The sequence below is a fragment of the Mustela erminea genome, chromosome 19 (genome assembly GCF_009829155.1).
Source record: "Mustela erminea isolate mMusErm1 chromosome 19, mMusErm1.Pri, whole genome shotgun sequence".
In the NCBI taxonomy this organism is placed as follows: domain Eukaryota; kingdom Metazoa; phylum Chordata; class Mammalia; order Carnivora; family Mustelidae; genus Mustela; species Mustela erminea.
This window is the reverse complement of record NC_045632.1, coordinates 4,458,741-4,484,506: the sequence shown is the minus strand read 5'-3', so window position 1 is coordinate 4,484,506 and position 25,766 is coordinate 4,458,741. Positions and strand designations below refer to the sequence as shown.

Sequence of the window (25,766 nt, the reverse complement as noted above, 5' to 3'; positions counted from 1 at the left end):
TTCAAAATCCTTTAGCGTAGACGGGATAATATGTGTAAGTTAGTCTGTTGAGTTTACCCTCTTGGGGCAGTCAGTAGCCTAACCAGGCGTTCACATTGCAGCTATGGTCAGCGATAATCAGAAAGTCAGCCCTCTGGAGACCACTACTACGTGTGCTTTGGCTCTCCTTATCGCTCATCAGCAACGGAGGTTTGGCTAATTGGCATAATGAAATGCTAAAATAGATTCTCATTGGTGAGATTGAGGGCATTCAAGGTAGATGGATTGGCTAGGACATACTAGACTCTCCCCTCGCTTGCGTGAACAGGATGTGAAGACTCTAGCAAGCCGCGTTGCTTGCAGCCATAGGAATGGGACGCTAGACTTAATCCTGAAATGTTTTGATCCTGGATCTTTGTTGAGTTCGCTGTTCCTTCTCTCTAGGTCTCTGTCCGCCCTCACCCCTTCTCATTCCTTCTCTTCTTAGGATCTTTTCTCACAGCTTCCTCTGGGTCTTTGTCTCCCACCTCCCTCCAGGTTCATTGTTCTCAATACAATTTTCCTTCTGCCCTCTCTTCCTCTGTGGGACTTTTCTCAGTTTCTGTTTCCTCCAGAGAAGTTTGAGGGCAGCTGAGACAAACACGGAGCTCAGACTTGGGACTGAGGAGGCATAAAAACATGGTTTATTCCAAACACTGCAATGTGTAACAGGAGAGTGGGAGGGGAGGTTGGTGGTGGGTGTGGATTCCCAGACCGTCCCCTCCACAACCCAGCTCCAGACCCGGCTGGAGATCTAGGAAGAGGAGGCTTGGGGGGGTGGGATCTGCAGGGTCATCATGGGAGGGTCGCAAATAAGGGCTAGATTTGGTGAGGCTGTGGATGGTGGCACGTGGGGGGTGGGAGTGAGGTGCGACAGGGTGGGAAGTTTTGGCCCCACGTTGGCTGGGATCAACGCTAGGGCAAGGGGAGGTGAGGCTTCCGTTGGGAGTGTCCTAGGTCAAAATAAGGAAAAGCTACGGGGAGGAGGAGGGTGTGTCAAGGTTTGACGTCAAGGGTCACAGTCTGGTCGGGGTACAGTCTGGGATTCGGGTCACAGTTTGGGGTCGGGGGTCACAGTCTGGGGTCGGTTGACCATTTTAGGGGTCGGAAGTCACAGTCTGGGGTCAGGGGTTTCTGTGTGGCGGGGCCAAGGTCTGGGGTCACAGTTTGGCGAACGCATCTCACAGTTTTGAGTCCCAATGGATGAAAGGTTAAAAACGGGCTTCCCCGGAGGCGTGGCTGGGGCCGGGGAGCTGCACAGTGATGAGGGGGCCACGGCCCCGGGCGTGGGGGTGGGACGCGGGCGTGGCGTGACCCCCCACCTCCCGCCCCATCTGGTGACGTTAAAAAGCCCTTATCGGGTTTAAAAAAAAAACAAACTCCAGTGGGCTCCGAGACCCCCACCTTTCAGGCTGGGTGAGATTTGGGGGGACCAAATCCTTTCCGGCTTGTGGTGCCCCCAAAGCGAGGGGGCGCAGGACGCTGCTCCAGGCGGGGTCCGGCCAGGTCCGTTTTTTTCCTTCCCAACCCACGCGGGTCCTTTTCATTGCGCGTGCCCCCTCGGGCCGTGGCCTGCGCTGACCGAGGGGGCGCTAGGGCCCCCGGGGCCGCGTCATACCTCGGACTCGAGGCTGGAGAAGTGTGCCGAGCCCCTGCGGGTACCCAGGTCCCCGCCCCGGTGTCTCCGGTGGGGCACGGCGGGCAGCGGCGGCCCCCAGTGCGCAGCGTGCGGGCACCGGCGCGCGTGGCGGGAGGGCCCGGTGAGCCTGCGCGCGGGGGCGGCGCGGGGGCACGAGCTGAGGTCCTCCAGCGAGCGCGAGGTGGGAGCCGGCGGCGGGAGGTCCCAGCCCCCCGCGGCGCGCCGGTGCCGGTGGTGGTGCGGAGCGGCGGCGGCGGGCGCGCGGTGCGAGGCCCGCGGGCGGTGAGGGTGCGGCCGCGGACAGCCGCAGCGGGCTCGGCGCCGGTGCGGGGGTCCCGCGGCCCAGGGCGGGGGCGGCGGCGCCCACCAGCCGCCGTCCAGGCCGTCGTGCGAGCAGCTGAGATGGCGCGGCGGCGGCAGCAGCTCCAGGCTGGCGCAGTGGCGGCAGTGCCAGGCGGCTGGGCCGCTGCGTGGGGGCAGGTAGTCCCAGCTGCCCGCGCGCCAGCCCCCAAGCTTGTCAACCGACCAGTAGCGGCCGGGCGGCGGCCCGAGGCGCTCGGCGTACGGGTAGGGGAAGTCGGCGAACCACCAGGGCTCCAAGCCGCCCAGCGACGCGCCGCCCAGGCTCTCCGAGTCCTCCGAGTCAGACGGCGACGGCTCGAGGTCCAGGTAGGGGCAGGGGGGCGGCGCAGCGCGGCACGGGGGAGGCGCGGCCTGGGCTCCGCCGGCCGCGCCCCCCGCGCCCCCAGCGCCGCCAGCGCCCGGCCCCAGCAGGGGCTGGCTCTCGGGGTCGGAGCGCGGCCAGCGCGCGGGCGCCGGCGGGCTCTCGTCCTCGTAGGCCAGCCGGCAGAGCGGCGGCCCGACGGCGGCGGCGGCGGCGGCCGGGGGCGCGGGCGGCGACGGGAAGCCGGGGAAGGGGCCGGCTGGGGGCTCGGCCGGCTCCTTGTCGCGCACGATGGCGAAGTAGGAGGGCGGCGGCTTCTGCGGGGGCTGCGCGGCCGGCGGGGAGAGCGGGCGCCCGGCTGAGCCCCGGGGTGCGGCGCGCGCCTCGCCCACGCCCAGGCCCTGCGGCTCGATGGGGCCGTAGTAGCGGTGGAAGCCGTCGGCCAGGCCCGGGGCCCCCGGGGGCCCTGCACCTTTGGTGCGACGCCAGCGGTCCACCGCCGCACGCTCGCGGGGCACGAAAGGTGCGGGGCCAGGTGCGGGCCGCGCCGGCGGGTACGCGGGACTGGGCAGCGGCTGCGGCGGCGGCGGGGGCTTGGCCGGCGGCGGGGCGGCCTCCGCGCTGCAGCAGCTGTACATCCCCTGCGGGGGGCGGCGAGAAAGGCAGGGTCAGCGCGGGATGCCCAGCACCCCCTACCGCCCCTGCCTTCCCCCCGCTCCTCCCACCTCTCCCGCACCAGGCCCCAGGACTCTTGCACTTGTAGGCATGCCCACCTGCCTCCCGCCAGCTCCGCCCTTTTGCCTCCTCTGACCCCCCTACCCTAGAGAAGGCCAGCAGGAAGTCCATGCGGTGGGTGGGCCCCAGGCAATGCCGCAGGCGCCAGTACACCAGGTGCTCCCAGGCGAAGACCAGCAGCGAGAGGCCCATGGCCACCAGGAGCATGTAGAAGACACCCGCCATGTTGTCGATGTCTAGCTTACTGCTCATCACCTCGATTTTGTCATTGTGGCAGATCCCGGAGAGCCACAGCCGCTCCAGCATCTCGATCTCATCTGGAGAAAAGGCATGGGGGGTGGGGGGAGGAAGGTGGGGAAGTGCTGTCATAGGTCACCTTCCATGGGCACCATCTGAGGATCCTCTTATAGGAGTCTAGGCACCCAGCCCCCTCTTCCCTCAGACCCTGGTGCCCTGATCCTCATCCCTTCCTTCGTCCAGGACCCAGGACTCTAGTCCCCCATGCCCCACCCCCAAGGCATCCCAGCCTGCTGCCACACACCGTCCCCCAGAAACTGCAGCAGTGCCAGATCGATGGGCCGCTTCCAGCGGGAGCCCTTGTGCAGGGCGATGCCGTAGCCGGTTGTGGCAAAGACCTTGCCTGAGCCGATGGTGACGAGCTTGCAGCCTTCGTCCTTGCGGGCCATGTAGTTGAGCACTGCTGCATCATAGATGAAGGCATCCAGCTTCCTGGGGGTGGGGGTGGGGGGGGTGCATAAAAGGCAGGGTCAGTCCCACCCAGACACTCTCATGGCCTAGCCCAGAACCCTCCCTCACCCCTAACCTCCAGCTGCTCCAAATCCTGATGGGTGGTGAGCTCTTGAGCAAGTCACTGTCTCTCTTGGTGCCTCGGTTCAATCTGTAAAGTGCGGATAATGGTAACACTTCCCTTCCTGGTCCTTGCAAAGGTAAGAGGGTGCTTGGTGCCAAGCAAGTGCTGGAGACATGTTAGCTGTGACTGATCGTTCTTCATGGAACGCCCCCCACCCCAAGCCGCAGAAGAGTCTGCAAATGCTTCTGTTTTACAGGGGAGGACTGGGGCTCGGAAAGGGGACTCGTACACAGAGCAATAACGCTAATGATCACTTATATTGTGTGAGATACCGTTCCAGCTACCGTAATAACTCATTCAATCCTCTCAACGTTCCTGGGAGGTGGAAACTCGTTATCTCCATCATTCAGATGGGAAATGCAGGCCCAGACATGCGTCTTACTTTGCTTGGGTTTTCCGACTAGGCCCTCATTTCTCAACCTTGATGGGAAGCCGAAGCCAAGCAGCGAGATGGAAGGAGCGCTCACAGATGGATACACCGTGCGTGTTACTTCCTTCACACGTGCTTCTGTGATTATCTGATTCCTGTCAGCCTCTCCCATTAGACCGTGAGCTCCCTTCGAGCGGGATCGGCTGGGACACACTCCTGGCTGGACCCAGCCCGGTTCCTGGCACAAACAGGGTACTTGTAAACACTTGTGGGATACGTGAATGAGTGAATAAATCAATCCACGGTGGGGAACCCTGGGTAACAATTCTAGGAGACAAGATCTGACAGGAAGATGACCAGGGTGTATCCATGAGGGAAAAAAAAAAAGGAGTCCCAGAATCCCACATAGAGCATAACCCCACATTAATTTTTTTTTAAATGGTACAGTGGGTATAGTTTTGGTCGTCTCAACTGCAGACACCAGGCCAGTTCTTGGAGGAAGGGACCTATCCTGCCCAGCATTGTCCAAGAGAATGTTCCATAATGACAGGCATGGCCCTTTCGCGCTGTCCAACATGGTGGGGTGCCAGCCCCATGGCAAGGTGACCAGTAAGCCCAAGGGACAGAACTTGATTTTTTTTTTAAGATTTTATTTATTTGTTTGACAGAGAAAGAGAGAGAGACAGCGAGAGAGGGAACACAAGCAGGGGGAGTGGGAGAGGGAGAAGCAGGCTTCCCACTGAGCAGTGAGCCCAATCCCAGGCTCCATCCCAGGACCCCAGATCATGACCTGAGCTGAAGGCAGATGCTTGATGACTGAGCCACCCAGGCGCCCCCAAAGGACAGAACTTTAAATTTTACTTAATTTGAATTAATTTAAATAGTCCTAGACAGCGCAGGTCTGGGGAAAACAAGAGAGATCAAGGTATGTGGCTGGACGCTGGGTCATGGGGAAGGCAAAGGAGTTTTGGAGCCGTTTGCCTATCTGCAGACATAAATGCCTCTGGGACTCCAAATCCTCAGTAAAGCCCTGTCCACACTAGCACACACGATCCCATAAATGCCTTGTTGTACTTACACAGCATGACTGGTTGCAGAGAAAGGAAGGAAAAGGACAGAATTAGTCTACGGACCCTGAATGGGGAGACAGTCAGAGATTTCCCCACAATGAACTGACTCTGGCCGAAGCAAAAAATTGGGAGTGGGGCAAAGAATTTGAGGTTCTGGAGAAGGAGCAGAAACTTGGGGAGGCCAGTCACTAGCCCACGGTTGGGGAATGGGGTTCGAATTAATTTTATATGGCTCCTAACAGGGAGATCCCAGCTCACATCTGGAAATAAATAAATAAGTAAATATCAGAAGAGGAGGGATGGAGGTACTGAGGACTAGGATGAAATGGAAGGAGGGTGTCTAGAGGTCCTTGAGGGGCGTTAGTGGGGAGAGACCCGGGGACATGGCAGAGAGGGCCAGAAATCAAGGCTTCCAGTGAGGGATTTTCAGGAAGAGGGGATGCTTTGCTCAGCCCTTATGCAATAGAATAACTACCTCCCTTCCCTTACCCCCTACCCCTTACCCCCTATCCCCTACTCCCTGCCGTTGTCACTAAACCTCTCCTGAGACTCAGCCACATTCCACAGCCTTGTTTAGACTCAGGTTCGGGATCTTAACCTTTGAGTCAGCTTCCGGTCCCTCCTCAGCTCACTACCTTCCCTTGGCTCCCAGTATCGCTCAGTAACTGGAGTTACCTCGCATTGCAAGGCCTCACAGCACCAAGCACCCCTGGATCCTTCCTACCCCTCTGCCCTCATCTCTCACCCATGCCTTCCTTGCTCCCCCTGCTCCAACCACCCTGGCCTTCACGCGCAGTTCCTGGATGGCTCTAGCACCCTCTTGCCTTAGGGCCTTTGCACTGGCTGTTCCCTCTGCTGGAACATTCTTCTTCAGAGAGCTGCCTGGCTCTGTACCTCACTTCCTTCAGGAGTTTGCTTAAAAGACACTTTCCTGGGGCACCTGGGTGGCTCAGAGGGTTAAAGCCTCTGCCTTCAGCTTAGGTCATGATCCCAGGGTCCTGGGATCCAGTCCCGCATCGGGCTCTCTCCTTGGCGGGAAGCCTGCTTCCTCCTTTCTCTCTCTGTCTACTTGTGATCTCTCTCTGTCGAATAAGTAAATAAAATCTTTTTAAAAAAAAAGACACCTTCCTGAGCACCTTATTTAATACTGCAACCCATAGCCTCCTCCACAGCTCTCCCAAACTCACTCCCCCGGCCGTATTTTTGTCCATAGCGTGTATCCCCCTTGTAACTATTATATGTTCTTGATTATTAAGTTTATTGTCCAGGTTAAACTCAGTGGCTCAGTGGGTTAAAGCCTCTGCCTTGGGCTCGGGTCATGATCCCAGGGTCCTGGGCTCAAGCCCTGCATTGCATTGGGCTCTCTGCTCGGCAGGAAGCCTGCTTCCCCCCTTCTCTCTGCCTGCCTCTCTGCCTTCTTGTGATTCTGTCTGTCAAATAAATAAATAAAATATTTTAGAAAAAAGTTTATTGTCCATCTCCTCCCACTGGAATTTAAATTCCATGAGGGAACAGGTCTTATCTGTTGGGTTCGCTGCTGTTTCCACAGGGTCTAGCACAGGACCTGACATATGACAGGTGTTTCATAAAGTACAGCCCGATGAATGAATTCAGGCTGGCTCAAGATGGGCATTCTGGGGGCCAGGCATGGAACTGGGAGGCAAGAGTTAATATGGACAAGATGCCAAGGGTTTTTTCTCCATGGAAAAAAGCAAGATGAGAATAGTGTGTGCTTTCAATAAGGAATGCATGAAGAGATATGTAGGCACACATAGTTTAGGTGATCGGAGAGAAATTAAAAAGAAAAATGGAAAGGGGACTTGAAGTTTCCTTTTTTGCCTTTCCTGTGTGAGTGAGAAATTGAACATCTCTCACCAAATGGGCTTCCAAAACTGGCTGGGAGGAGAAGCCATGTTTCTGTATTTCTTTTCAAGAGATATATTTCTTTTCTTTTCCTGTGACCTTGCTTGCCCCCTGTAGTAGGGTAAGACCACATCTGGTATGTGAGCCACCAAACCCATGTGTGACTGCCAATTCCGTCCTACCCCTCTGTAAGGATGGCATTTCCTAGTGCTGTCCATAGTGGTGACCACTAGCCACACAGAGCTAAGTGAATTGGAATTTTTAATTAAAATTTAAAAATTCAAAAAAAATTTAAAAATTCAGTTCCGTCGTCACACCAACCACACGTCAAACAATCAGGAACTGTTGGCTACCACGTTGGACTGCCCGGATCTGGAACAGTTCTGTCATTGCAGAGAGGGCTGTTGGAGACTGATACTCTAGGAACATATGTGTGTCTGTCTCCCAGACTGGAAAGGAAGGTCCAAGAGAGCAAGGACTTCAACTTGTTCACTACTCTACCCTCAGTGCCTAGCCCTGTGCCTGGTGCAAGAAGATCTTAATACTTACTAGATGAATGTCTTTTTTTTTTTTTTAAAGTTTATTTATTTAAGTAATCTACACCTAACATGGGACTCAAACTCACGACCCTGAGATCAAGAGTCATGTTCTTCCAACTGAGTCAGCCAGGCACCCCTGAATGAATGTCTTTTAACTTTTATATTATTGAGGGTTATTTTGTCAAGGAGATCATGATTCAGTATTTGTTTTCCTTGGTCCTCTCTATATTAAAAACATTACATATAATGAATGATACATGTACACACACATACATATGAAATAAATATATTTCATATGTACGTGTGTGTACATGTATATATATGTATATATATTTCATATATATATTTCATATGTACGTGTGTGTACTTGTCTTTTATCTTAGTCATATATATATATTTTTTTTCTTGTCTTTTATCTTAGTCATATATGACTAAGATAAAAGACAAGAAAATACTGACATTGGGAATTCCACAACAAAATGATCCAGACAGATCACCTCCTTTGACGTTCAGTGAACAGTTTTGCTCATGTAATCACAGCCCCACCATTTCTAGAGTTTTGGACTTCCACTCCCAGATATGGACAGACTACCAAGGATTCCTACACATCAGTAAAGTCTCAATAAAAAAGACAGAAACAAAACCAACAAATGGGAGGGAGAGGGGACTTGGAGGAAACAGATTATGCAGAGAGGAAAAAGTGCCAAAAACCCAACAACTACCAATATCATCAGAGAAACAAGACAAGATATTCAACTTTGAACAGCATATCATAAAACATAGAGTACTATCAAATAATACTATAAAATTTATAAAACACTGTAAAAATTCAGAGATTATTGGGGTGCCTGGGTGGCTCAGTGGGTTAAAGCCTCTGCCTTCGGCTCAGGTCATGATCCCAGAGTCCTGGGGTCAAGCCCTGCATCAGGCTCTCTGTGCGGCCGGGAGCCTACTTCCTCTCTCTCTCTGCCTGCCTCTCTGCCTACTTGTAGTCTCTGTCTGTCAAATAAATAAATAAAATCTTAAAAAAAAAATTCAGAGATTATAAAGTGAGTTCTTAGCAAGGTGCCTGGCTGGTTCGGTTGCAAGAACTTGTGACTCTTGATCTCAGGGTTGTGAGTTAGAGTCCCGTGCTGTGTGTAAAGATTACTAAAAATAATAAATAAACTTAAAAAAAAGGAGTTCTTAGAAATTGAAAATATACTAGCAAAAATGAAAAGCTTAATAAAAGAGTGGAAGGTAAGGTTAAGAAAAACTCTCAGGAAGTAGGGCAGAAAGATAAAGAGATGGAAAAATAAGAGAGGATAAAAGGAAGAATTCAGGAAGCCCAATATCGAATTAATGAGTTCCAGAAAGAAAGGATAAGAGTTCGAGAGAGAGGGGCACCTGGGTGGCTCAATGGGTTGAGTCTTTGGCTCAGGTCATGATCCCAGGGTCCTGGGATTGAGCCCTGCATGGGGGGTGGGGTGGGGGGTGTGTGTCTCTGCTCAGCAGGGAGCCTGTTTCCCCCTCCTCTCTCTGCCTGCCTCTCTGCCTACTTGTGATCTCTTTCTGTAAATAAATAAATAAATAAAATCTTAAAAAAAAGAGTTCCAGAGAGAAATGGAGGGAAGGGGGAAATCATAATTGAAAAAAAAATCAATGAATGAATGCCATGAGAATACAATTGAAAGATCCATTAATGAAAATAAATGAAGATGTTGCTGAGAAATGTCAGCTTACTGAGGACAAGGAAAAGAAAAGCGGGTGACACACAGGCTTATGGATCAGAATGACTTTGGGATTTTAACAGTAATATTGGAAATTACAAGACAATGGAATGATGCCTTCAGAATTCTAAAGAAAATGATCTCCAGCCCAGAATTTTATACCTATCCAGGAGGCCTATCAAGACCAAAGATGTTTTCAGATACACAGTGTCTCTAAAATTTTACCCACCCCACCCCCACGTGCTTTTTGTCAGGAGGCTCAGAAGAACAAGGGAGAAAAACCCAGGAAGAGTGAGAATTAGAATATGACAAGAACCAAACCAGGGGGCAGGTGAAGGGATCTAGATGGTAGCTATGTGGCAGATGGGGCAGGCCAGAGGCCACGAGAGAAACTTCTTCCCTATGATGAAATTAGTGGAGTACGTGATGCAAATGAATATGTGAAGAAGAGGTTCGTTTGGTTAACAGAGAATTTTGAATTAACAAAGAAAACTCAGCCACTAAGCAACTTAAAAAAAAAAAAAAGACAATTATTAACTCCAGGAAAAACAAAGAATTGTGTGGGAGAGGAAAGTAATCACGGTTTACTACTTGTGGCAGCTGTGGGAGCATTTACACAGTCATAACATGTAAACACTGCATATTCATCTAGCCAGAATCACAGTGTGGGAGGCTGGAGTAATTTAAATAAGAGTATGAGTATGTGTCTTCCATAGTAAGCAGTGAATGGAAAATACCTAAAATTGAAAAATCAAGAGGTAGCCACACAAACATGGTATTTAGAGACAGGGGTGCAAACAGCAAGATGATACAATAAATAAGATAAAAGCAGATTCCTCTGGGGTGGGAAAAATGGGGGGTGGGTAGGCAGATGGAAGACTGTTGGTTTTCATTTAAAAAAAAATCTTGTATTTGACTTTCCAAACTATGTGGATGTATAACTCAGATAAAAATAGAACTAAAAGTTAGGGGGGAAAATGTAAAAAGGAATACTGGGGAGAAAAAGAATTCGGCAGAAGCAGAAATCAGAGCAAGAAGTAACAGTGAGAAGCACAAGGTATCCTTTGTGAATCCAAGAGGCTGCTGGGAAGGGGTACAAAGAGGATAATTCTGGAATTTTCACAGCCCACCTGAGGCAATGTAGTATAGTGGTTGAGGGGCTGGGCTCAGAATCTGATGACCAGGGTTCAGATCCCAGCTCTGCTGCTCGGTACCTGTGGGATCTGGCTGTGCCTCAATTTCCTCATCTGTAAAATGGGAATGATAATATTCACCTCTAAGGTCTTATGGTCTCCCAACAGTTGTACTATTGAGGTCCTACCTCAGTTGGAGAAAGGGTCTTTACAGAGGAAATCAAGTTAAGGTAATTAGAGTGGCCCCTAATCTAGTAAGACAGGTATCCTTTCAAAAAGGGGTAATTTGGACAAAGAGACACATAAATGGAAGACAATGGAGAAGAGACCCATCCACAAGCCAAGGGAAGTTCCTTCCCTTGCCCTGAGAAGGAACCCAGAGGACTTCTAGCCTCCAGAACCATGAGGCAACAAATTTACAATAGCCCCAGAAAACTAATAATGAACTAATTAAATGAGTTAGAGCAGAACTGGATATATAATAAACACTCTAGTAAATTGAAAAGAGAGAGGAACGATCTGAGCCTTGGCAGGGATATGGGACAAGGGGAACTTTGCACTGTAGGCGTGTAAGTTGGCACGACCACTTTGGAGGATGTCTGGCAGGATCTTTTGAAGCCAAGCCTCTCTCTCCCTGTGATCCTGCCATTCTGCCCAGGGGGATTTACTCAAGAAAAATGAATGGTTCACATCCCCCAAAGACTTGTACAAGAATGTTCACAGTAGAGCATTCATAATGGCCAAACTCTGGAAACAATCCAGATGTGCACCAGCAGTAGAATGGACGAATTGTGGTGTATTCAGAGAGTGGTATACTCAGTGGGATATAGGAATGAACGAGCCTGGTAGAGCGTGGGGGCAAAACAAGCCGGACTGGTGGGGCAGAGGGGAACCGGAAATGGTCCATACCCTAATCTGGTCATATAAAACAGCCACGTGTTATGTAGACAGTCAATGAGCTTCACACTTAAGATTTGCAGGTTCTCTCCCAACAACAAAAAATGACACAGATGAAGCCTCAAGTCCATTTTTAGCTATTAAGGGCAGGGGTTGTGGCTGACCTTTGGATGAAAAACAAAAACAAAAACACACACACACACACACACACACACAAAAACGCATATCCATCCTTCTCTCAAGTCAGGGGCAGGAGAGATTTGGATTCATTCTTTGAGATGGGGCTGCTCTTGAAAACTCAGGAACTAAGTGGATCGGGGACATGGGGTCCCCACCCCCCCCACAGTGTCTGAATTTTTGCTCTCTGAAGGGGAGGAAATTGACCGAGAAAGTGACACGTAGCTCTAGAACTAGAAGACAGTTCCTCGGCTTCCCAAGGAAGAGCTTGTCCCTGTCCGGGAGTAGGGGTGGATGGGCAGAGCTTGGGGAAGCTGCCCGGCTTTGTGGAACAAAGGGAGAAGATCTGGAATTCCCAGGGGCCTTCCTGGAGGGAGGGGCTGAGGCCCAACCGGAAGAAGAGGCGAGGGGGTAGAGATGAGTCAGCTGGCTGCCTGGGGAGGATACTCTGGGGGTGAGCACGGAAGCGGAAAAAGTCCCAGGGGGCCGGGGGTGGGGTCCGGGGCTGTTCCTAATGTTCATTAGGAAAATTTGCATTTACATGATGTAGACGGGGCGGCCCAATAGCGTAGCTACACGCCTTTGTGGCTGTTCCGCGCTCTTGAACGCAGCGAGTCTGAACTGAGATGTGGTGGGTGTAAAATGCACCGCCGGCTTCGTGCGGGGCAGGGAAGGGAAGGGAAGCCGAGGGGTGTGTGTGTGGGGGGTGGATTATGTAAAAGGTCCCAACCATTTTTATGCTGTATTATTTTGGATCCAATAATATTTTGGATACACTGGGTTAAGTAACATGCATTACTAAGATTAATTTCACCCGTTTCTTGTTACGTCTTTTAATGTGGCCACTAAAAAAACTTTACAGCCACACTGCATTCCAGAGGACAGCGGCTCCCCAGGCTCAATCCCAAACCTAGCACTGGACACTCAGGTCTGAGGCTAGTGGAGGCTTTTACGGGGATTAAGGGAAGGGGTGGGCTTTGATTTTGGTTAATAGCTCTGGGGCTGGGAAGACCCACTCGGGGCCAGTGAGATGCTCCAGAAAGCGAATTAGATCTGGCAAAGAGGAGCTTGAAGCCGGAGCGAGTCTGAGAAGCACAGGAAATTTGCAGCTTCTCTGGAGGGGAGTTTGGAGCCAATGTTAGAGCAATCCTTTGGGGGGTGGGGAGGCGGGGAGCCCCTATATGACCTCTGGGGCTGGGGCAAGCAAAGAAGATCAGGAAGGGGAAGAAGTCCAAGTACAAGAAGAGGAAGGAGGGGGAGGGGAGGAAGAGGAAGAGGATGCCAAGGAGGAAATGAAGGGAAAAGAAGGAAGGGAAGAAATAGGAACAAGAAAGCTAAGAAGAGGCTCTGGTTGGCTCAGTCTGAAGAACCTAGGACTCTTGATCTCCGGGTTGTGAGTTAGAGTCCCACGTAGTATGTAAAGATTACAAATAAATAAATAAATGAACTTAAAGAAATGAAAAGGTAAAAAGACAAGAGTTCTGGGTTGACACTTCCCACAATGTCAGTCACTAGTCAGGTGTGGCCCATGAGCCCTTGGAATGTGGCAAGTCCAAACTGAGATGTGCTGTGAGTAGGACATACTTCAAATTATAAAAATAAATAAATAGGGGCGCCTGGGTGGCTCAGTGGGTTAAAGCCTCTGCTTAGGCTCAGGTCATGATCTCAGGGTCCTGGGATAGAGCCTCACATCTGGCTCTCTGCTCAGCAGGGAGCCTGCTTCCCTTTCTCTCTGCTTACTTGTGATCTCTGTCAAATGAATAAATAAAATTTTTTAAAAAAATGAAATAAAAAAATAAATCATTAATTTTTATATCACATATTGTAGTCATATACTGGAGATATCGGGGTAAACAGTATTTCACTAAAATTAGTATCACCTGTTTCTTTTGAGTGTGGCCAATAGAAAATTTTAAATTACATATATGGCTCCCCAGCTCTGCTCTAGGGAAAAAAAAAAAAGCTGGAGGAAACTCCTGGAATCATGAACAGTGGATAAGGAGGGGAAGCGGGGAGATCTTCTCTTTTTACCTCATTATTATTATTTTTTAAATATTTTATTTATTTGAGAGAGGGATAGCACAGAGAGAGAGTGAGAGGGAGAAACGGACTCCCCGCTAAGCAGAGATTTTTTTTCCCCCAGATGGGACTCAATCTCAGGACGCTGAGATCATGATCTGAGCCCAAGGCAGGTGCTTAACTGACTGAGCCACTCCCAGGCGCCCCTTTGCCTTATTATTTTTAACACCAAGGAAGTGTCATGCTATGCAAGTAAAACCGCTAAAGAGAGGTTATAAGACATTTGAGGAAAGGGAAATTTTGTTCCAGGGCTTGGGAATATGAAGCAAAGGGTGCCAGGCACAGAGAAAGGGGGTGTCCTCCAGATGGGGTAGGCCCGGGGAGGGGTACAAAGGGGTCTACCAGGCTTCACAGCTGAAGGAAATGCAGGAAGCCAGTGGAGGAAAGGTGTTCTGGAGAGCATCCCAAGACTGCTTGCTCACAAGTGCCGGAAGGTTCATCTTTGAGAACCCTAGCGGACCAGGGGTGTGGCAAGCCAGAACTCACGTGACCAGGCCCTGCTCTGACTGCCCCTGATTGGCCCCAGAATAGACACCTGACTCCCAGCTGGATCCACTGCAGTGTCACTAGCCAGGACGTGAAATTGAACTGAGGCATGCCAGGGCTCACAGGGGACCCTGGAGCTGAAAGGCTGCGTGGAAGCTGGGGGCCAAGGTAACGTGCAGATAGACTAAGACAGGAACCAGTGGAAGAGACAGAGAAGCAAGGGAGGAACCTTGGTTCCTGATGTTTTATTTCCCAGAGCTGCTTCATAACCAGCTGGGATTGTTGATGCCATATTATGAAGGCGAAAATTAAGGCTCAGAAGCTCAACAGATTGGCCTAGGGCCCACAGCAAGTAAGGGGTACTTCCCATTCCAACCCTGGACCATCTGGTTTAACCATCAGTGCTGTCTGCTATTCAACATAGTACTAGAAGTCCTAGCCTCAGCAATCAGACGACAAAAAGAAATAAAAGGCATCCGAATTGGCAAAGAAGTCAAACTCTCACTCTTTGAAGATGATATGATACTTTATGTGGAAAACCCAAAAGACTCCACTCCAAAATGACTAGAACTCATATAGGAATTCAGTAAAGTGTCAGGATATAAAATCAATCCACAGAAATCAGTTGCATTTCTATACACCAACAGCAAGACAGAAGAAAGGGAAATTAAGGAGTTGATCCCATTTACAACTGCACCCAAAACCATAAGATACCTAGGAACAAACCTAACCAAAGAGGCAAAGAATCTGTACTCAGAAAACTACAAAGTATTCATGAAAGAAATTGAGGAAGACACAAAGAAATGGAAAATGTTCCACACTCATGGATTGGAAGAATAATATTGAGAAATAGTGTCTATGCTACCTAAAGCAATCTACACATTTATGCAATCCCTATCAAAATACCATCAATTTTTTTCAAAAAATTGGAACAAATAATCCTAAAATTTATATGGAACCAGAAGAGACCCTGAATAGCCAGAGGAATGTTGAAAAAGAAAGCCAAAGTTGGCGGCATCACAATTCCAGACTTCAAGCTCTATTACAAAGCTGTAATCATCAAGACAGTATGGTACTGGCACAAAAACAGACACATAGATCAATGAAACAGAATAGAGAGCCCAGAAATAGACCCTCAACTCTATGGTCAACTAATCTTCAACAAAGCAGGAAAGAATGTCGAATGGAAAAAAGTCTCTTCAACAAATGGTGTTGGGAAAATTGGACAGCCACATGCAGAAGAATGAAACTGGACCATTTCCTTACACCACACACAAAAATAGACTCAAAATGGATGAAAGACATCAATGGAAGACAGGAATCCATCAAAATCCTTGAGGAGAACACAGGCAGCAAACTCTTTGACCTCAGCCACAGCAACTTCTTCCTAGAAACATCACCACAGGCAAGGGAAGCAAGGGCAAAAATGAACTAGTGGGACTTCATCAAGATCAAAAGCTTTTGCACAGCAAAGGAAACAGTCAACAAAATCAAAAGACAACTGACAGAATGGGAGAAGATATTTGCAAACGACATATCAGATAAAGGGCTAGTGTCCAAAATCTATAAAGAACTTACCAAACTCAACACCCAAAGAACAAATAATCTAATCAAGAAATGGGTAGATGACATGAACAGACACTTCTGCAAAGAAGACATCCAGATGGCCAACAGACACATGAAAAAGTGCTCCACATCACTTGGCATCAGGGAAATACAAATCAAAACTACAGTGAGATACCACCTCACACCAGTCAGAATGGTTAAAATTAACAAGTCAGGAAATGACAGATGTTGGCAAGGATGCGGAGAAAGGGGAACTGAACCCTCTTACCCTGTTGGTGGGAAGGCAAGCTGGGGCAGCCACTCTGGAAAACAGTATGGAGGGTCCTCAAAAAGTTGAAAGTAGAGCTACCCTATGACCCAGCAATCGCACTACTGGGTATTTGCCCTAAAGATACAAATGTAGGGGCGCCTGGGTGGCTCAGTGGGTTAAAGCCCCTGCCTTCGGCTCAGGTCATGATCCCAGGGTCCTGGGATCGAGCCCCGCATCAGGCTGTCTGCTCCGCGGAGAGCCTGCTTCCTCCTTTCTTTCTCTCTGCCTGCCTCTCTGCCTACTTGTGATCTCTGTCTGTCAAATTAAAAAAAAAAAAATACAAATGTAGGGATCCAAAGGGCCACCTGCACCCAAATGTTTATAGCAGCAATGTCCACAGTAGCCAAACTATGGAAAGACCCAAATGTCCATCAACAGATCAATGGATAAAAAAGATGTGGTAGGGCGCCTGGGTGGCTCAGTGGGTTAAGCCGCTGCCTTCGGCTCAGGTCATGATCTCAGGGTCCTTGGATCGAGTCCCGCATCGGGTTCTCTGCTCCGCGGGGAGCCTGTTTCCTCCTCTCTCTCTCTCTCTGCCTACCTCTCTGCCTACTTGTGATCTCTCTGTGTCAAATGAATAAATAAAATCTTAAAAAAAAAAAGATGTGGTATATATACACAATGGAATACTATGCAGCCATCAAAAGAAATGAAATCTTGCCATTTGCAATGACGTGGATGGAACTAGAGAATATTATGCTGAGTGAAATAAGTCAATCAGAGAAAGACAGTTATGATATAATCTCTCAGGAGGAATTTGAGAGGCAGGAGGGTGGCTGTGGCGGGTAGGGAAGGAAAAAATGCAACAAGATGGGATCGGGAGGGAGACAAATCATAAGAGACTCTTCTTAATATCACAAAACAAACTAAGGGTTGCCAGGGGTGTGGGAGGATAGCAATAGGGTAGTTGGGTGATGGACACTGGGGAGGGCATGTGCTATGGTGAGTGCTGTGAAGTGTGTAAGCCTGATGATTCACAGACCTGTACCCCTGAGGCATATAATACATTATATGTTAATAAAAATAATTTTTAAAAAATCAGTGCTGTTAAACACCCCCAGAATACTGCTTGGGGGACACCAGCACCCCAACATTATATGGGACCATCTGGATGGGTGGGCTCTAGAGAAAAAATGAAAGGATGGATGGATGGACGGATGGATGCACAATTTAAAAAACAGTTTTTCCTGTTCTGTGTCCTACTCCTCTGCCTGGGATTCTCCAAACTTAGTACCCATCTCAGACCTCCCTCAAGGGACTGCTATTCTAGACCCTGTGCTTCTGAGCATCCCCACTCCACCCACCTTTTCCAGAGGAATCCTGGGGCCAGGGAGATGTACCCACCCAGAATCTACATCTCTGTTGGGTATTTATGCTCTGGGAACTTGGAGTAGGTAGAATGATGGTCTCCCAAAGATATCCACACCCTGGGGTGCCTGGGTGGCTCAGCTGGTTAAGTATCTGCCTTCCGCTCAGGTCATGATCCCAGGATCCTGGGATCGAGCCCCATGTCAGGCTCCCTGCTCAGTGGAGAGTCTGCTTCTCCCTCTCCCTTTGCCTCTCCCCCCACTCATGCTTGCGCACACTCTCTTTCTCTCTCTCTCAGATAAGTAAATTTGAAAATATTAAAAAAACAGGTATCCACACCCTGATACTTGGAACTTGTAATCTTACACTGGAAAAGAGACTCTGCAGATGTGAATAAATGAAGGCTCTTGGGATGGGGAGATTAGCCTGGGTTATGCGGGTGGACCCAATGTCCTCACAAGGTCCTTTCAAGAGGAAGGGCGGAGGGTCAGTCAGAATAGAAGCTGTGACAATGCTAGAAGAGTTTCAAGGACCCAGGGCCAGGAGCCAAGGAATACGTTTGGCCTTGAGAAGCTGTGAGAGACGAGCAGACAGATTCAGGTGGGAGGACAAGGAGTCAGGTGCTCTCCTGGAAGGCAGAATCCAGAACTTGAACTTGTTTAGCCTTTCTGTTGGTTAAGGTCTATTTGTCGAGGCAGGAGGACCCAACCTCATGAATGGTCAGCTAGCACGATCGATAAAAGTTTCAATAGTCTGACATGAGGTATGCGAGCCTCCGTGTGTACTCTTCTGCAAACGTTAGCCATCGGGCTGCCCAAAGTCTTGGTTGAAAAAGAAAAGCTTGTTACCCCAAATGCCTCCAGTTCATGGTGCTTCGAGGGGAGGGTAGAGGAGAAAAGGGCAGTTCTCTGCCAGGGGTGGAGTGGGGCAGAAAGAAAGGACACGTGACTAATGAGAAGGGGCTCAGTGTCCGAAATGAGGCTCGCGGGGAAAGAGGACACAGAGAGGACACAGGGAGAGACGGAGACGAGAGACCTTGTGACCCCCCAGAAGTCCAGAGAGAGGAAGTAGAGCCCTGGAGAAGGCAAAGAGGCAAGAGGGAGGCTGTCTGGCAGCACAGTTACACATTTCACAAGGCCGGGACTCTGGCACAATCTCCATTTGCAACCTCTCCGTCTGCCACTGTCTACCACAGAGCCTGGGAGGCCAACACACCCAATTTCCCAGCTTCCTCTGAAACTGGGAATGACCCTCTGGCACACGCTCTGAAACAGCCACAAGTTCCTCAGAAAGGCATACTTGCCCCAGTAAAAAGGCAAGGCTTGCCAGGAGGAAATCCACTCTCTTCCTCTTTCTCCTCCTTCTTGCCTGCAACCAAGATAGGCTCCACGGTGGGGCAGCAGCCATCTTGTGACCATGAGGCAAGCACAATGACCTAGAAGGTCTAGGCACCAAGGTTAGCAGAACAAATACATGGGAAGAGTTTGGGTCGTTGATAGTATCTTTGAGCTATCATGCCAGCCTCGGACTTCTTACTGAGAGAGGAAAAGAAACCTCTCTCTGTTTAAGCAGTCCTAAGGATCCAGGTGACCTACCTCTTTTATTGACTATTGGTATCTGGTGCAGGAACTGTGCCTGGCACAGAGCTGGTATTCCCACAAAGCCTAGATTTCTTTCCTGCTACTAGTTCTGCATCGCGATGCTTACCCCCTGCATTGCGATGCTTACCCAATCATCTTCCTTACACCCGGTTGGCTGAGTTTCTTTTCTTGCAGCTCAACAATTCCAATCAAGACAGAGGGGTAAAAAGGAGGAGCTGCTTGAGGGGTGAGCTACGTGGGGAAGGTGATCCAAAGGACCACACTGATGTCTGTCCATCCACTCTCCACCTTGCACTGGGGCGGGACGGGGGGTGGGGGGTGGCATTTGCGAATGGAAATCAGATCACACCCTTCCCTACTTAAAATCTCCCTGCCTCATGGCTTCTTGCTGCCCTTCAAAGAAAATGCAACCCTGATCTCAGCTTCAGGGCTCACCCGTGTACCCTACTCTCATCTCCCCTCTAACGTCCCCTCCCGGCCCCTCAGCCACATTGACCTTCTTGCTGTTCCTCCAGTAACCCCTCGCCTGCCTCGTGCCATCGGCACACCCTGTTTCCTCTGCCTGCAAGGCTCTGCCTCCGTGAGTCCACGAGGCTAGCCCTCACCTCCCTCAGGGCTCTGCTCCAGTCACCTCCTCCGAGAGGCCCGCCCTGAACACCTTGGTGAATATATCCCAGTTTAGTCACACCCTAGCTCACGATCACTTTCTGGATCATCCTGATTCTTCCGTTTGTACATTTCTTATTCATGTCCCATCCCCGGACCCTAAGCTCCCTTGAATGGAGGGAGCCTGCCTGGCATAGACGAGGGGGCCAAGAAAATAAATGAAGCGTGTTGAATGATGAAATCAAAGAGGCGCAGGGAGAAAGTCACTGTAATCAACTTTGTTGTAACCTTGGTCGGTACTCTGGAGTCTGAACTTAATTTTACCCCCATGACTTAGGAAACTGAAGTTCGAAAACAAAACCAAACAACCTCATCCAAGTATCCATTCCAGTGGGTTCAGATCTAATGATCATAATGAAAATAATAATTCAGCAGCAAGCATCCACAGCGAGCTGGCACTACCGTTACCAAATAATATATTACACAGCCCAATCATAACAGCCATAATCATTCTTACAACAACCTTAGGAGGTGGGTCCTTTTCTTATCCCCATTTTACAGAGGAGGAAATGAAGGCTCAGAGTGGTTGAGTAACTTGCCCAAGATCACACAGCCATGAAGAGATAGAGCCTGGATTTGAACCCCGGCAATCCGGTTCTGGAATCTCTAAGTCCTGGGTCTCTGCAGACATCTGAAGGTGTCACAAGGACCCTGGTTGTGCAAGGGGGGGCCGTTCACTGCCACCCTCAATGACCTAGGCATGCCTTCCAGGCCGAACCACCCCTGGCTGACCTGATGCTGATGAGTGGCTCCCGGCCCCTGGCTCTCTGCCCGCATCCTTGGGGCCCCAGGCGGCCCCCCACCCCCCAGCCCGAGTCTGCGCTGACCCTGCCTTGAGCTGAATGAGCGCTTCCTCTACGCGGGGCTGATTGTAGCGCACCATATAGCTGTGCATGTCGGGGTAGTTGCTGCGAATGTTCTTCTCCGTGGACCCGTTGGGCACCGTCCCAAACTTCAGGGGCGGGTACTGCTCCTGGGGCCGCTGGAACTGGGGCAGAATGGGAAGTTATTAGGGCGCCCCCCTGGGGCCATCTGGGTCAAGAATAGCCTTGACCCAGATGCTCTGTTCTGGGGGACACCTGCCAACTGGCAGGCACCCCAGCCCAGAAGTGTTTCTCCAACGTGCTCACCGTGACCCTCTTCTGCTCCCACCCAGCAGATCCATCTGCAGCCAGCCACATGTACACACACACACACACGTGCACGCACACATATATGCATACAGAGTCTGGAGGAATACTGAAATAGTTAACACTGGCATGGCCTGATCATAGTCCAGTTTGGAAAGGCACTGGCTACAGAGTTTGAAAAGGGCCGCAGAGGCCTCTGATGTGCCAGGCATTAACCCTTAGCTTGCTGGATCATGGGAGGTCCCAAGGGTGGGGTTTGGCCTGGTGGGGAGCTGGAGGCAATTGTTATTTACAAATCCATTCAGAAATAGCACACTTTTTTTTTTTTTTTTTTAAGAGAAAGAGAGAGATCTCACGCAAGCGTGAGCGCCAGGATGGGGTGGGTAGGGGCAGAGGGAAAGAGAGAATCCTAAACAGACTCCGTGCTCAGCATGAGCCCAATGCAGGGGTCAGTCTTACAACTCTGAGATCATGACCTGAGCTGAAATCAAAAGCTGGATGCCTAACCAATTGAGCCACCCAGGCGCCCCAAAAGTTTACTCTTTGAACAACAGACATAGCCATATGGTGTGTGCTGACTCAGTGTCATGTGCATATATGACTAAAACAAAGGTACAGACATATTTTTGCTCAGTCATTAAAAAAAAAAATGCTTGTTGGGATGCCCAGGTGGCTCAGTTGGTTAAGAGTCTGCCTTCGGCTCAGGTCATGATCCCAGGGCCCTGGGATCGAGCCCCGTATCAGGCTCCCTGCTCAGCGGAGAACCTGCTTCTCTGCCTGCCATTCGACATGCTTGTGTTCTCTCTCTGACAAATAAATTAATAAAATCCTATAAAAAATGCTTATTGCAATCCACTGAACTGATTTCTTAACCTTCTAATAGGTCATGATAATCCAGTGAACCACTTCAACCTCAAACCCTGCTCTGCAAACCACTAGTACCTGAACAGACCGTGATCTGCAATGAGGTAAGTATAGAAATCAAGAGAATAAGCACTTAGAGCAATTTTTTCAAGAAGATTTTTAAATTTGTTTCTTTTTAAAGTAAACTCTACACCTAATGTGGGACTCGAACTTATGACCCTGAGATCAAGAGTTGCGTGTTCTACCGACTGAGTCAGCCAGGCACTGGGCATTTAGAACAATTTGACAGAATAATTTTATGTCTGTTGAAACTACATAAAAATTCGGGTTTGAATTGTGCATGTCTTGGTTTTCAATTTTATGTTTCATTTCTCGTAATTCGTTTCTATTGTATCTTACAAAAGCACTGATCTCTACCGGAGAAAGTTCAAAGATTAGCTCTTCATCACACTCTGAGAGAAGCACTCATCTAGAATATTCCATTTGGCACTACTGCCCCCCCAGGACATTTGGGGTTACTCTCTTCTCCTGGGAATATTTAAATAGTCCATTGTGAAACATAACCATTCTCTTCTAGAACATTCTTTTCTACCATTTTGGAACTCTTCCTGGGAAAAGACCCCCAGGAATCCTCTTCGGACCTCCCATGTGCCAAATTTCAGCCTGACCTCTAACCCTAGCCAACTCCCTCTCTCCCCCAAACACACACACCTTTCGATCACTGAGCCCAGACACGGTGTCCACATACTCCTCCTGGATCATGAAGGCGGCCAGGTTGGCTGTGTAGCTGGCGAGGAAGATGACGGCGAAGAAGGCCCACACCAACACCATGATTTTGCTGGTGGTCCCCCGGGGGTTCTCCACGGGCACCGAGTTATTGAACACCAGGGCCCAGAGCAGCCAGATGGATTTCCCAATGGTGAAGGTTGAGCCGCCAGGCCCTGCAGGGGGCCAGGAGGGCGACATGGACCCGAAATCCCTTCTACTCCATGAGGGAGCAGAAAGAACTATGATTCCCAGCAGCTCCCAAGGCCTCTGGCGCCTCCAGAGGCCACTGCTCTACCCCAGGGGCTGTTGGGAAATGTAGTTCTATCTGTGGTCCGGGCACTTGGAGGTGATGGAGGAAGGGGACTCACGCTTGCCCGTGGCCAAGCTGCGGTTGTAGCCGACGGGACTGAGGTACTCGAAGATGAAAACGGTGACGGCGACCACAGTGAGGCACATGACGAACATCATTACCCACACGGCAGGGCTGTAGGGCTCTGGGGGCAAGGAGGTATGGGGTCATGGCTTGGCCAAGCAAAGGACTGGAGGTGGGGGGGACCAAAGACATATGAACAAGGTGCATCACAGACAGGATCTTGTCCTACTCTGTCCCCTTCCCAGTCTCCCCACCTCAGAGACATCCAGACGCCTGGGAGACAGTCTCTCTTGAGAAAGCCAACTCAATCATTTCTGTAGTTTTGGTCAGTAGATAGATCCTAAATGTTTCCTGAGTCCCAGACCTGAGTCTCCCCCCCGTCCCCAGCCACTCACCATGTCCCACACTGAGGCCAGCATCCATGCCCAGGCTCTCCATCCTTCCATCCCATCACAGTCCAACCCCCCATTTGCCAGCCTCGCTCCCTCCCTCCCGCCTTACCCCTCCGCAGCCACAGTCTATACCCCCCACCCTTGCCCCCTACCTTGGCCTTTCCTCCCCATTCTTTCAGGCAACAGGCTCAGGCCTCATCCTCTCTCCTGGCCCATCTCCACGCCGCCCTGCAGCCCTAGGGGCTCCTTCGGCACCCAGAGGTGACCTGGCCTCTCCCCTGCTCACAGCCTCCTGTGGCACCTCAGCGCCTCCATGAAAGTCACTGCCCCTCAGCCTTGCTTCCAGGGGCAAGCAAGCCCCTCTCTGCAAGCTCCCTCTAAAGCAAGCTCCTCTCTGACCTGATTGCTCTCTCAAGAGCCCAGTGCTTTAACTGGCCAGAACTCATGGTTCCAGAATGATCCTCACCCTCTCTGTCTTGTCTCCGCCGTCCCTGCCACCCCCGCCACGCTGACCCATTGACCAGACACACTTGCACCCATGTGTCTCCTCCTCACACTGGCAATGAACCCAAATCACCACTTCCTTGAGATTCATACTAGGTGATCTGCCCTCCCTGGGCCAAGCGCAAGTGGCTAGGACTGCCCCCATCACAGCAGGGTCACCACCCCAGACTGTCACTGAGGCATCTGGGGACACTCCTGTTGCCTCTACTGGGCAATGAGGTGGGGCATAAAATGACCTTGTCACTTCCCTGGTGAAGGCAGGGGCCCCATGTGGTGCAGCTCAGGGTGCCCTGCAGAGACCTTGGCCAAGGGACGGCCACAGAGATGCTCTTGGCGAAACAGACAGAAAGCAAACGTAAAGCAAGAGATGTCCCTTCTCTCAGCGTTGTCACTCCCAGGAGCTTTGCCCAGACTTCAGAGAGCAAGAGGGAACTGACGTGAACAGCTGCCCTTGGCCTGATGTGCACTTTTCCTTCTCTTGTCTCCAAGTGCAGCGAGATCCCTGCCCCATCCACCTCATAGCCACCAACCCATCAGGGGCCAGCTTCCTACCCACACTCCAAGCCTGGTTACTCGCCCATGCTCACTATCATCTTCCTATCCCACATCCACCTCCTCTCTGCGCAGACCTCTGCCTTCTCATGGGCCTCCTGCCCCTGCTGCCTGCAGTGGGATATTTTAAAAGCCTAGATCTGACCATATACCCCCTCCCCCACCATCTACAGTTAAAACCTTGGCCATTGCCCTAAGAATAAAACTCAACTTTCCTACCAGAGCCACCAAGGCCCTGAACTTTCCCCCCATGTCCCCCAATTCCCTCTCAGCCCTTGCCTCCTACCCCCTCACAATCACTCACTGCCCCCTCTGGTCACACAGACTTCCTGCTATTTCCCAAATATTCCACACACAGTCCCGCATTGGGTTCTTTGCCCCTCTGCCTGGAACGGTTTCTCAGGTCCCATCTCCAAAGGGGCCTTCCGGCCCTCTCCTGGCAGCACCAGCCCCATTCCTCTCCACTTCCTCACCCTGGCTTAATTTTTCATTATAGTCATCACCACTTGAAGTGATCTTGTCCATGTATCGCCTTAAGAGATTATTTTCTGTCTTCCCCATGAGGCCAAGAGCTCTTAGAGGAGAGGGGCATGTGGGCGTAGCCCAGAGCCTGGCCCATGATAGATGCTCAGTAAACGCTGAGAAGTGACTGGAGCATTTACCATGTGCCACTCTCATGCTAATCCCTTTTCCCCATCTCATATACAGGGGAAGACTTGAGGGTTGTGGGGGCCTGAGGCTTGTACAATGTGGAGGGTTGTCTTTAAGAAAAAAAAAGAAGAAGAAGAAGAAGAAGAAGAAGAAAAGAACACGAAATTATGAATACAAGAATACAAGGTACAGGGCCTTGAAGAGAATGTGCAAGAGAAGGTTCCTGAAGCTCCAGTTCCCTTGGCATCGTGGTAAAATGGCTTCTCCCATTTTACAGATTGGGAAACCCAAGGTCAGAAGCGACACCACCTCACCAGTCACGGTACGGGGACAGGCAATACCAGGATGGGAACTGAGCACACAGGTGTCCCAGTGTTGCCGTCCCAGGGCCCCGGGCTCACCGAGGAAGGCGGAGGGGGACACAGTGCCGTTGCTGCGGGCCACCATGACACTGATGCCCGTCTCCACGAAGGGCACAGAAAAATCCACGATCTCGGACCGCTCCTCGTTGATGGTGAGGGAGCCGATGGCCATGTCCGCACGCTGGTAGAAGACCTGGGGTGAGGGCAAGGAGGGGGTGAAGGAACCTGGCTGGGTCAAGCGCACAGAGGCGGATGGTGGGCAAGACCAGCCCCAGGTGACCAGTGACAGGGTGACAGAGAGGGCTAGGAGGGTGGCGGGGTGGCCTAAGGGGGCGCAGAGTGGGGCAGGAGAGGAGGAGGTGAGAGGCGGAGAGCAGGGGTGGGAAGAGGTAGCCCCAAGCCCAGTCCGGCTCCCAGAACACGCTCTCAGGATTTGGGCTCAGTCCTCTCGGCCCCGCCCCCTTCGTTT

General features: G+C 50.7%; 1 protein-coding gene and 1 long non-coding RNA gene across 3 annotated transcripts in view; one reads left to right on the top strand and one right to left on the bottom strand.

The window, feature by feature from the left end:
- Positions 1-626: 626 nt before the first annotated feature.
- The window catches only part of GRIN2D (glutamate ionotropic receptor NMDA type subunit 2D), a 39,442-nt gene continuing 14,302 nt past the window's right edge, over positions 627-25,766 (bottom strand). For both annotated transcript variants that reach the window (XM_032323854.1, XM_032323853.1), the window contains 7 exons: positions 25,337-25,490; positions 22,832-22,957; positions 22,407-22,636; positions 20,529-20,689; positions 3,598-3,785; positions 3,141-3,373; positions 627-2,962 (listed from right to left, as the gene is read on the bottom strand). In XM_032323854.1, coding sequence (XP_032179745.1) covers positions 1,631-2,962; positions 3,141-3,373; positions 3,598-3,785; positions 20,529-20,689; positions 22,407-22,636; positions 22,832-22,957; positions 25,337-25,490 — 2,424 coding nt within the window. In that variant the 3' untranslated portion in view covers positions 627-1,630. The remainder of the gene's footprint in view (positions 2,963-3,140; positions 3,374-3,597; positions 3,786-20,528; positions 20,690-22,406; positions 22,637-22,831; positions 22,958-25,336; positions 25,491-25,766) is intronic.
- LOC116579052 lies at positions 2,230-25,345 on the top strand. Its single transcript, XR_004281124.1, has 4 exons — positions 2,230-2,326; positions 21,715-21,799; positions 24,993-25,121; positions 25,213-25,345. It is a non-coding gene; the product is annotated as an uncharacterized LOC116579052 (long non-coding RNA).